The sequence below is a fragment of the Cataglyphis hispanica genome, chromosome 10, assembly GCF_021464435.1.
Source record: "Cataglyphis hispanica isolate Lineage 1 chromosome 10, ULB_Chis1_1.0, whole genome shotgun sequence".
NCBI lineage: Eukaryota > Metazoa > Arthropoda > Insecta > Hymenoptera > Formicidae > Cataglyphis > Cataglyphis hispanica.
This window is the reverse complement of record NC_065963.1, coordinates 1,317,236-1,330,620: the sequence shown is the minus strand read 5'-3', so window position 1 is coordinate 1,330,620 and position 13,385 is coordinate 1,317,236. Positions and strand designations below refer to the sequence as shown.

The following is a 13,385-nucleotide window of genomic DNA, read 5'->3' as shown; positions in this document are numbered from 1 at the left end:
TAAATGTAGGTTTGAGATATTTTGAATGAAAACAAATGTCCAAGAGTAGAAATACATTTCATCACTTACAAAAAATCTAGGAAATTATTCTCTTGTCAGTCCTCTCTCGACCGTATCGATCGTCACTTCCTTTTCTTTTCTCTTGACTCATTTTAATTATGCGCGATTTGACTTGTACACTTGCGGACTTTGGTTTGGAATCAACATCTCATAATACAGTATAAAAATATTTTGGTATTGCGCTGAATATATGTAGTGCCACAGAAAAATTCACTCTGCGGATAGCTATGGTCTATGTGACTCCAGAAAGGTGATATAATCTTATTATCTCGCCAGTTAGTACCTGAACTATGAATATTACAATTTTAAATGTAGCAAGCATTTGGCAAAATCTGCTCGAACAGACTTGGCTGATTGACATCGCTGAATTGTTTAAAAAAAAATACAAAAAATTGAATAAATAAATAACTTTTCTATCAGTAGAAATATAGGTTTGATTAAAATGATAATTTATGATTAAATCATATTAAATTTCAACAAAATTTGAATTTGTTTCTATCGGTTTTTTAAGCAGGGTAGATTATAAAAATAGTAGCTATTAGTGCATGTGTGTGCACGTTGTCAACAGTTGGCAGTAATGGGACAAGAGTTTCGTCAAAAGTTATTGATAGCGAAGAAGAAGGGGGTGGCATGAGACGCGCCTGTTCGCTGAGTGATCTTTCCATCAACCCTTCAAATAGGTTTCTGCATGGTTCTGTGCAAGGTATCTTTTATCATTGTATACAGATAATGTATTTTTAATTTTGATATGCTTCTGTACTATTATGAATATTACTGTAAATTTGATAAGTTACATATATATGTATATATATATATATATATATATATATATATATATATATATATATATACAAGGTGTCCCGAAACTTTTGACACACCCGAAGTGTGAAAGGGACACACGTCAGTGAGCCGCTCGCCTGGTAGTGGCGCGCCACTAAAACAGCTGAACGCTCACGCACACTATTAGGCGCGCGGTTCACCAACGTATGCTTGACTAAAGATCGGCGATGATTGGCCAGACTTTACTCAATAATAACTTCTTTCTGAAGCGTTATAGAGGAAAATGACACAGGACTTTTTGACTTAGTTTGGCCCAATCTACCTTCACACTTCGGGTGTATCAAAAGTTTCAGGACACCTGATATATATATATATATATATATATATATATATATACAGGGTGTCCCATAATTCGCGGATCACCCGTTGTGTGCATATGAAGGATGTCAAAGTGAATAAGAAAGTCCTCTACCATTTTACAATTTTTTTAATAATTATTGAGATATTCATTAAAAAAGATCGGCCAATCCGTGCCTTATACAAGCGATATTAGGCGCGCGGTGAAGTGTTCTACACGCTTATACGTAGCCTTCATAGAGCGTTTCTCCCACCGCTTCGCCGCGCGCCTAGTATCACATTACAGTAGGACGTCCTTTCGCGCGCTTGTATAAGGCGCGGATTGGCCGGTCTTTTTTAATGAATATCTCAATAATTATTAAGAAAATTGCAAAATGGTAAAGGACTTTCTTATTCACTTTGATATCCTTTATATGCACACCACGGATGATCCGCGAATTATGGGACACCCTGTATATATATATATATATATATATATATATATATATATATATATATATACAGGATGTCCTGCAAAGATTGTGCCAACGCTCGTGAGCGGATAGAAGACGGGTAGAAGTAAACTGAACAGAAAAGTCCTTTACCATTTTGCAATTTTCATAATAATTATTGAAATATTAATTAACCCTTTCGCTACGGCGGGCCTTGCCGCGGAGTGCCTCGTCTAGAACGGAGCGCCGTGCCGAAAGTGGGAACATTAAGCGCGCGCAGTCTTTAGCATTCGGGGCCAAGACTTTTTCTCAAAACGAAATGTAGACGAAATACATAGATCGGGAGCATAGTAACGGGTGCATAAAGCTGCCACAATGTCTATTGCGAAAAACCTAAAGTTTCAAAAACTACAACTATTTTGTGAAGTCATTTTGCGTACGAATTGTAAAAATCGCCCGCTACCCGATGAGAGTTCGGTGGCAAAGTACCCGCGCAAGATGTGTTAACATTTGGTTCCATTTTTCGAGCGGGTGACTAAAGTCAACCCGTCGGGTATGCGTGTCGTTTCGTGGCGGGTGACTATAGTCACCCGTAGTAGCGAAAGGGTTAAAGTATTAACGAATGAACATGCGTTTAGCACAGCTATCGCGCGGCTAGACCATGAGACGTACGCTCTAGGCGTGACAGCGGCGGGTTTCATAGTATCGTACGGCAACGAAAAGTTTGGCTTCGTGACGAGAGGGATACGCGTGAGACCAAACACTTTTCATTGCCGTCCGACACTATGAAGCTCGTCGCTGGCACGCCTAGAGCGTACGGCCCATGATCTAGCCGCGCGATAGCTGTGCTAAACGCACGCTCATTCACTAATACTTTTTAATTAATATTTCAATAATTATTGCGAAAATTGCAAAATGGTAAAGGACTTTTTTGTTCAGTTTACTGTCCTCTCACAATCTTTATCCTAATAAACCCTAATAAACCTACCATCCGCTCACAATCTTTGCAGGACACCCTGTATATATATATATATATATATATATATATATATATATATATATATTGTGTGCGTGCGTGCGTGTATACTTATATATAGGATGGCTCCGAATATTCCAGCCATTCTTTGAGATCTTATAGGAAATTTAATTTTGAACAAAAAATTTCCTACAAACATGAATCGAAAAATGCTTTGTTAAGAAGTTATCGCTCAAAAACCTCTGAAATTGTGATTATTTTACACATTTTTCCAAATATCATGGAAAATGTGCGTCTTTAAACAAAACCAAAACCAAAGTTGTAGAAAATTAAATTAACGAAATTAACTTTCAAATGAGGTCAAAATGATTGTTATAAGGTTCCATAGATTTTGATATAACCAGTTTCAAACAGGAGGAAATCCGTAAAGCGACTAGATCGATCATTACTCGATGCCGAAAGTGTATTGGAACTAGAGAGGGGGGAGGCATTTTGAGAACAGTTAGCTTTTCACATCTTCATTCATTTTCTACTATTATGTGTTATTTTAGTTTAAAAAAATTTATTTTATTTTTACGAAAGAAAATGATTTTTATTTTTATCGTTATTTCAAGAAATTTATTAAATTTCATTTCCTTTTTATTTCATTTTCTTTTCATCTTTTGCTCTTCCTTTTAAGTTTCAATAAAACCAGAATGTAGATGGTTATGATAATTTATTGACAAAATCAAGAAGCCAAGATCATTACTGATTTTTAACAAAGTATAAGCAAGGTACAAGAGAGAAATTTATGCTGTTATAAAGATTATAGAAAGCAATATCTCGCTTTCTAAAATGCTAGATAAATACGTATACAATTGCAGTTTGTTAGGCACGTAATACAAACCTATTTGACATGCTATTCCTAGGCGACCTAGGTAACTCATTGCTTTGTCTGCATATGCATATTCAATAAAAAGAATTGAGATGATGCGTGGTTCTGTGAGAGTGATTAATTCATAGTCGACGAGTCCCAAATTCGATTTTGGACTCTCATTTTACATGCATTTTTAAAGGGTGAACTTTCTTTTATATAATTAAAAGTCTGAAAAAGATTAAAGATTATCGATAAGATTACGATTTAATATAAATTAAGTTTTAGTGGAATTGTAAATATGAGAGAATCCTATCGGATTAGAAGCAATTTTTTTATGAAAAAAAATAATAATAAAAGAATTCTTTAATAGAAAACATCATTATTTATTCTTTCAAATGGTAAAAATTTTTTTCCAAGATATTTTTTTTGCATCTTCAAAAACAACGAAGATATTAAGTTCGTAATAAATAGGACATGCATGCATTGCGCGTGTAAGAATATGTGCATATGTATTATGTTATATTAAAAGAATATATAAATTATATCCGAAAAGACATTTTTTTTCCTAATTAGTGATAATAGTTTCAGGAAAATTAGGGAGTAAAAATATAAGCACAACATCAAGAATAGGTTCTGCAAGTGCCAATCTTAGCAGTCAATTCAAACATGCTTCAGGAAAAACACATATAACAAGAAGTAGCAGTGTTGGTGTTTTAAATCAAGTAAGTTTTGTAATGTGCACAAAAAAACATCAAAAATATTAAATTTGCGTTAAATAAAAATTGTGATAATTTATATAGAGCGATTCGGAATCAGATGCTGGTATAGCAGGCGGAAATAATAGAGGATGGAGTAGTCAAATTAGCAACAACAGAATGACCGGTATAATGAGGCCAACGATTAGTTCTCAAAACAAAATCAATCATCAAAATAAATCAAGCTTTTCTGGTAGCAATGCTTCGTCAATTTTGAGAAGACGTGGAATGCAAGGAGCTTTCTCAACTAGTATTTAAATTTATATTTCTCGTTAAAAGGCACATATTGTGTTATGTTTATTGTTGCTATGTTTATTTAAAATATATCATTGTTTTGCAGTTAATCTAAGTCAAGTAGGAAACCAAGAAGACTCGAGTTCAGAGGATACTTCTTCAAATGGAAATGGAGGAAAACCAGCGTTACCACCAAGACCTAGAAGTATTAGTATTGACCATTCTTCTGCTAGGTAAAGATTTTATGAGTTAAATAATTCTTAACTTTTATAACGTAGAAAATTTCCAACAAATATATAAAATAAAATATTAATAACTAAACATACATACACACACACACACACCCACACCCACACACACACACACCTACACACACACACCTACACACACACACCCACACACACATACACACACATACACAATTTTTCCGCCAATCTGTCAACTTATTATATTCTGCCGGCAAAACATTAGCTGAATGCAAACGCAGTTGATGTCAGTTTGCTAACAGATTTTGATTAAATCTGCTACCAATCTCATACCAATCGTCATACTGCTAACATTTTGCTTAAGGGGTATATATAGGGCGTCCGAAAATTCGCACAACACCCTTCAAGGGAAAGTGGAGAGTGTTATTCTGAACAGAAAAGTCGTGTATCATTTTGCGATTTTCTCAATATTTAAGAAAATATTAATTGTAAAAGATTAGCCAACGAAGTGCCGCGAGAAGCTTGCGAAGACGCCTCCCACTTGATACTGATAGGCCCGCGGCGAAGCAGTGGGAGGAGCGCTTTGCTATGACAACCGAAAGAATTACACACATAATACGCGCTCCGTTTTATATGTTGTGTGAGCTTTTCAGTGTCCTATCCATCGCAAAATGATGCAGAACTTCTCTGTTCAGAATAACATCCTCTACCTTCCATTAAAGGAAGTTGCGCGAATTTTTTGACACCCTGTATATAATAAAAAACTAATAGAAAATCGGGCTAAGTGATTTTTTACTTTTAAATTAAATCAAATTTATGTGAAAACTCTTTGGTTTTATATTAAAAATTAAGCTGATGAGAACAGTTACTAGACATTTAATTGTATTGTAGTAATTAGTTTTGCAAGCTTTATATTCATTAATAAAAACTTGAATAAGTATAAAAACTTGAAAAATAGTACGCCGCATAGCAATAGTGAAAGAATTAATATACAATGTTAGAAATAATTATATGTATATCATATATTAAATATGTTAAATACATATTTAAACATTAACATTCAAACAAAATTTGAGATAATATTTTTTAAACATTTTATAAATAATTGATTGGTTTATATTATTTAGGTAAATTTTGAAAATATATTTATAAAACATTGTATAAGAATGTTTACAAAATGCGTATAATCAATATATCAATATTTCAAAACGTTGGTCTTATATTTTTTGTTTACTAATTGAGAGAATAAAGTAATATTCGGAAAATATTTTTTAAATATTCAAAAATATATTATTATAAGTATCATTTTAAAAATATTTATGAAATATTTATGAAACATTATGTTTAGAATATTCATAAAATGCAGATAAAATCAATATTTCTCTTAGAATACTGTAGAAGTAAAGGGCAGAGTCAAGAATTTTACATGTCTTCCACGATCGTAAAAAGAATATATGCATATATGTATATATGCTTCTTAATAAAACTCAGAACTTGTAACGTAAAAGAAATTTCTCTCGTATTATGTATATTAAAATGACAAAGACTAATTTTTAGAGACGTTTCTAAAATAATAAGAAACCGTATCCATAGATATCGCAAATTCAATATGTTACTAAATCTATTACTATGATTTCCACTAATTTCAAAATATTTATTTTATATTTCTTACTTACTGGGACCGTTTGATATTTTTGTTGCATTTCTATTATCATATTATATTGGCAAATTGTGTTGCCAGAAACTAGCTTAATGGGAAAACTTGCTGTTAAGTCATGATTGAGTTTGATAATATATTGATTGCTAGAAAACTCAATCATAATTTAGCAATAAATTTTGATGTGCTGTTTATTTATCAGGATTAGTTTCTGATAACACGGCTTGCCAATATCATATGACGGTTTTGAAATAAATTAAATTTATGAAACTATGATCTTCTGATATGAATATGAAAACGTTGATCTTCTGTTTACAATAAACGAACAATTCGTTTATCCATTCAGTTTAAATCAATTTATAATATATATATATATATATATATATATATATATATATATATATATACAGGGTGTCCGATAATTCGAGAATCACCCTTTAAGGGAAGGTAGAGGGTGTTATTCTGAATAGAAAAGTCTTGTACCATTTTGTGATTTTCTCAATATTTAAGAAAATATTAATTTTAAAAGATTAGCCAACGAAGTGCCGCGAAAACCTCGCGACGCGAAGATGCCTCCCACTGTCAATTGATACTCGGTCCGCGGCGAAGCAATGGGAGGAGCGGTTTGCGAGCGTGCTTCGCTATGGCAACCGAAAGAATTACACACATAATGAAAAGATCACATACATAAAATGGAGCGTGCATATCAATTGACAGGGAGGCATCTTCGCGCCGCGAGCTTTTCGCGGCACTTCGTTGGCTGATCTTTTAAAATTAATATTTTCTTAAATATTGAGGAAATCACAAAATGGTATAGGACTTTTCTATTCAGAATAACACCCTCTACCTTCCCTTAAAGGTTGATCGGCGAATTATCAAACACCCTGTATATATGCATATATATATATATATATATATATATATATATATATATATATATATGAGCCATTTATTTTGAAAGTGGCCTAAGTCCATTTATCTTCAAATCGAGATATTTAAGGGTTTGCGTTTCAATGAATTTAAAAATATACGTATAGGACACTAATAAGTCATACTGCTTAAGTGTATCTAAGGGTGTTAAATTTATAGTTCCTATTAAAATAGTGGCAATTATTAAGTGAATAATATGCGTTTTCTTATCAAGAATGGAGTTAGGCCACTTTCAAAATTAACAACCAGATTCATTATAAAATTTGAAGGTGCCCAAGTCCATTCAACATAATTTAAGATGCTTCAAATTGAAAAAACAATACTGAATTTATTTTACATATCTTTAAAACACTTCAGGAACATAATTTATGCGATTCAATTAACTACATAACGTGCAAAATTACAAACATAAATTTATTACAAAACAATTTACTACTCATCTACATTTTGTGCGTGTGAAAGGGATTTGAAGTAATCATGATGTTCCGGTGGTATATATCGTAATAGGTCCATTATGTCCTTGAATTTTACTGTTGTAATTTGTCTGATATTTTTATACAGTGGTGTCAATACAATATTTTCGAACTTTCTTGGTCTACCCCGACGAGGTAATAAATTCAGGACTTTAAAATTTTCATTCTTATTCATTGATGTCTTATAGAAAATTTTATACGGTTCATTTCTGACAAAACGCATCCAACATATTTTTAGCCAGTTTATTGATTCTCCATCAGAATTTTTTACTCTTTTAAAAATTGCATCTTCTAATAATTTTGTTGATACAAAATCTTCTTGTCTCATTTCATTTACAATAAAATTATTACCTTTCCGACACTTTTTCATAATCTTGTAATAATCTTGGGGAATGAACAGTAAATTATTTTTTTTTAATGACATTTCTACCACGCCAAAATCTCTATCATTTGGTAAAAACGAATGTCCTGATATTAAAAATTTGTGATCTATGATTTCCACATTATTTTCCAAAGATTGGACAATTTTTAACCACATTAAAGCTATTTTAATGTTTCTATTTTGCCCGGTGCACACGTCACTGTAAGCTATAATGTGTCTTTCACTTTTTAAATTTTTAACATGTTTTAGGATGCATGAAACAATTTCTTGAGCACCTCTGGATGCAATAGTTTCATCCCAAACGTACATGTAAACATTATCGTTATGAAAATTGTGAATGCCTAAATTTAGAACATACATATTGCGTTTGTAATATGCTACTGAGGTAGTCAACTTGGGATACGGTAATGCTTTTTGCAAGTCGAACGAGAAAGCAAAATAATAATCTGAATTACGTAATACTTGCTCCTGATCTTGTTTCAGTGAATTCCTAGCTGATTTTGCTAGTCTTAAATGGACATCGTGTTCTTCTGTAAGTTTATTCTTTTCTTCATCATCATTTGATGCTTTAATTTTGATGTTTAATAAGTCGCATTTTTGACATGTATCTTTGCGCGGTTGGTGGAAATGTAAATCAAAATCTTTTTTAAATATTTTTTTGTAAGTCCACTCATTAACGGCTTTTATTTTATTTTCCTCGCAATAAAGCTCGTATAAATTAAACATTTTCCTAAGAGTTAGATCAGGATGTAGATATCTTCTATTAGGATTATGAGATCTAGTATAATGGGATTCAAATTTAGGAAAACTATTAATATGGTTTTGAACATGCTTTTTTCTTTCCTCAGATAATTTTCTTGATGATCCAACCATCATCCCACGTAAATCATTGCCTACATTTGCAGAGTTTAATACTCGTTTTAAGCGTCCTTCACTTATTTTAAAAGTATCTAAAAAGAATTTTTTACAGACGGGAACTTTTCCGTTTTTAGAATGCAACAAATATCTAAAACTCCAATTTCTTGGCGAACCTTTTCCGTTTGTTGGACGTCTTCGTTCCATAATTTTGCGCTCGACAGCTTCGTAAAGCAATACATTTTGTTTGTTAAAATTTCCCAAACCCCAAAACTTCTCAAAAATATTCTTTCTTTCTTTTTCATCGTAATTTTTTGTGCATGCATTCCGACAACGGCAATCTTTGTTTTCGAAAATTTTTTCCGGTACAATATTTCCGGTTTGAGTACAATATCTTTTTCCTGAATTCCGTTTAATCTTTCGCACTTTTTGGATGTATGATTCATCAATTTTTTCTCTATTGTTATTCATATCTTTATCCCCTGAACACGAATATTGTTCTATAATTCGGTTTCTTTTTCGATTTTTTTAAAAATCATTACTTACTATTTCTTCTTCACTATCTGAACTAAATAATAGTCTTGTTCTGTTCTTCCCCATGGGTGAAATAATTTCTAAAATTTAATATTAAATTTTAAGTTTTATATTAATTAAACGTACTGGTTATTCAACTAACGCAATTGTCCAAAAACTGAGGTTAACTTGTAAATACTAATTAATTAAAATTACCTTCATCACTACTTTCCGACATTATCAATAGTAAATATATCTTGATTATTTAAGTATAAATGGAGTTAGGCCACTTTCAAACTACACGGTTCGATTATTGAATTAACTCTGAAAACTTATGTGTCAAGAATTATCGTATTTGCTCGGATTATAAGCAACCTGAAATGCTTTACTGATAAATAACATAAAGTTGTACATGTAACCATGATAACTGGAAAAAATTGAAAAACGGAGTTAGGCCACTTTCAAAATAAACGGCTCATATATATATATATATATATATATATATATATATATATACATATTATATATATTTATACATATTAAACAATATAATAGCAACCATAAAATATTATCTATCTTGATCAGTTTAAGTTTGCCCAGCGCAACAATGAGAAGATCTGGGTCGACAATTATAACAAATGGTCGAGGTGGTGCTAGTGTAATCGAACAAAATAAAAACAAAATATCCACAACAAATAGAAATCAGCTGGAGCCTAGTCCACATGAGTTACCAGTCAAAGATACAGATCGTACTATCAATGTAGCTAGTGCCGAATGTGAGTATATAAAATTTATTATTATAAATGTATAATAATCACTCATCTTTTCCTCATCATGCAAAAGCATATAAGCATGCAAAATTGCAGGAACAATAATACAAAAAAATCGGTTTTTTTTCACAATTTGGTATTTGTGCTTTGTATTTACTGCAGATTTGGTGAATAATTGATACTTGGTTCTCTCTGAATTAATATATCATACATCGAAATCTAATATCAATTTTATTCTTGCAGTAGGCATGGATAAAACATTAGGTAATCTAAAGACGCCTATTAAAAATGATGTGCCGCGAATATAATTTCACTGTATTCAAAATTTGTAAGTGATCATGCTATGGTAGGAAAATATTGTCATATAATAATAATTTATTAAGCAGATACAGCTATATATAAATGCTGCATGTACAATTCAATTTTATGAATATAATATATTATTAGAATAACAAATATTTATGCTTTGATTCAAAATATTTTCTTTTTGTATTGTTTATTGTATTGCAAAGAGTTTTTTATTTATTTATTTATATATTTTTGAATATTCTTATATAAGAATTTTTAATTTTATATGTTTATAGTTATTTATTATATATTATCTAAATATTTGCACATATAGTTATTTTTTAGATCATTAAAATAAAATAAAATAATAAAAAAATAAAATATTTTTATATATATTATTAATTTTGTACATATTTTGTATATAATATGCGAGTATATATGTATATAGGATATTCTATTTTCAAAGTAATATTCAAATATCTAAAGAATTAAGAATTATAATTTAAACAAAAAAACAATTTTAAAAAAGTTTTAAGGTCGATTTAGACTATTAGGATCTGTCAAATGGAGGCATGACCTTTGGTGACAGAAAAAGGTATTATTCTTAGGGTATCACACTCGCAATACGGCCGTAAGGCATAAATACGCGAATATTATTTGTCAATCACAAAATGTACTTATGGTTAGCATTTTATTCGATTATAAAAATTGTTGCTTTACCCGCAAAAGCGTACGTGATATTGAGACTGCACCCTAAGATGCGCCATGTTATTTAAGCCCCGCCTATGTGACAGATCCCAATACGGCATGTATCAGCAATGTCACGCATCGGCATGACAAATTACGTATATGTTCAGACTGCTTCGACAATCGTCCGACAGTTCACAGTTGACGTTTTAACGTAAAATAATATAATAATATTTAATAATTTATTCAATTCTATATAATAATTTCTTTCCAAACATTCTGTTTGAACACGGTATCGCTGTATTTTGACTGGCTCATTGAATGGCACATATAAAGGCTTACAGAACTTAATATTTTCAATTAATTTTTCTTGATCCATCTTCTGCTGCATCTGTTTTTTGCTGTTTACATTGACTGATTCATATTGACAGACAAGCATTGATACGCATTGTCAAAACATTCTTTGCGAGAATATCGGCTAGCGTCGAAACATCTCGTTGACGGAACGTTCAGGTCGGTGCTGATTAATATAGACAGTTTTAAAATGCATTGTTCAATGTTTTGTCGTGTTGCTGCCGGTGCATGCCGTTGCCGATACATTATGATTTGTGCCGTATAATCTGAATCGATCTTTTAGTGTTTCGAGATTATATAACGTAGGGACCTTGAGCATTTTATATACAGGATGTCCTAAAAATTTTGACACACTCGAAGTGTGAAGGTAGATTGGGCCAAACTGAGTCGAAAAGTCCTATATCATTTTGCAAAATTCGCAATAGTTTTTGTGTTATTAATTAAAATATGTGAGCTAATGAGCGCGTTGGAAAGCGATAGGCCGGTATCGGCAGGCAACGGATTACTTGTGTACGTTTCTTAGCAACGAAGGTATCATCTAAGCGAGAGTTGGAGTCATGCTGTCACCTCTTACTTAGATGATACCTTCGTTGCTAAGAAACGTACACAAGTAATCCGTTGTACATGCCTGCCGATACCGGCCTATCGCTTTCCAATGCGCTCATTAGCTCACATATTTTAATTAATAACGCAAAAACTATTGCGAATTTTGCAAAATGATATAGGACTTTTCGACTCAGTTTGGCCCAATCTACCTTCACACTTCGGGTGTGTCAAAATTTTTAGGACACTCTGTATAACGATTTTCAAGATTATTTCAAGATTAATTAGATTTTTTAAATTAGTCAATACTTTTTTAAATATATCTATTTTTCAAATTTTTTTATTTAAAAAACATTTTTTGATTTGTTTATTAGTTTAAAAGTTATTTAACCAAAAATCTAACCAAAATTTCCATAACCCGTTTTCACTTATTGTCAAGATCAACGATATAGATATGATAGATATCTTCTGTACGTGCGTATCACCAGTGAAGATAAGAATTATGAGATTTCTCAATTTTTCAGTATTTTCTTCTGACTTCAAAACCTTTCTTCTGGAAATGAATATATAAATGTCCATGTGTTTTTACAATAATAATAAAAATGGAAAAGCCATTTAAAAAATTAAAAGATTATTGTTCAATTCAGAAGATATTCACATCATTTAAAAGTGTTTAGGAATTTTTTGAATAATGTTTTTGAAAAGAGTTTTACGTAACAAGTTTTTACGTTAATCAAAAACGTCAATTTACTTCCCATAAGAAAGGGACATTTATACTGCTCTATACATTCGCAGAAAGAATAATCATACTTCATGCAGCTTTGGACGGAGTGGAGATGACGTGACGAATTCGAGCGCGCTACTTCAGTGCCGTATATGTATTGATCATATATCGTTTTAATTGTCAAATTTATTAGACATTATGCGCGCGGGTTTTCTTTGTTTATAGCTGCATCTGGTCTGTAAGCTGCAAAATCAGTTTGGAGGCGTGGAGAAAACAAAATAGGTGGTCACACGGGCGAGATCTGACCGAACCGGACAAAAAGCGTGGTTCTTTCCATGAACGCAGTACACAGGATGTCCGACATGTAATTGACCGGACGAAAAGTGGAGGTAAATTTGGCCAAACTCAATCGAAATGTCCTCTATCATTTTGCAAAATTCGCAATAGTTATTGAGTTATTAATTAAAATGTGTGAATTAATGAGCACGGTTGGAAAGCGGTCGGCCAGTCGGTCGGTATCAACAGGCATGTCCGACGATTACTTGTGTACCTGC

The 13,385-nt window shown here is 31.9% G+C and overlaps 1 protein-coding gene across 5 annotated transcripts in view; it reads left to right on the top strand.

The window, feature by feature from the left end:
* Positions 1 to 13,385, top strand: part of LOC126852225 (mitogen-activated protein kinase-binding protein 1) — a 95,620-nt gene that overhangs the window by 71,651 nt on the left and 10,584 nt on the right. For 2 of the 5 annotated variants that reach the window (XM_050596781.1, XM_050596779.1), the window contains 6 exons: positions 629 to 763; positions 4,043 to 4,182; positions 4,261 to 4,465; positions 4,556 to 4,682; positions 10,051 to 10,241; positions 10,479 to 10,499. In XM_050596781.1, coding sequence (XP_050452738.1) covers positions 629 to 763; positions 4,043 to 4,182; positions 4,261 to 4,465; positions 4,556 to 4,682; positions 10,051 to 10,241; positions 10,479 to 10,499 — 819 coding nt within the window. The remainder of the gene's footprint in view (positions 1 to 628; positions 764 to 4,042; positions 4,183 to 4,260; positions 4,466 to 4,555; positions 4,683 to 10,050; positions 10,242 to 10,478; positions 10,500 to 13,385) is intronic. The other 3 variants (XM_050596783.1, XM_050596778.1, XM_050596780.1) reach the window with 2 other exon arrangements.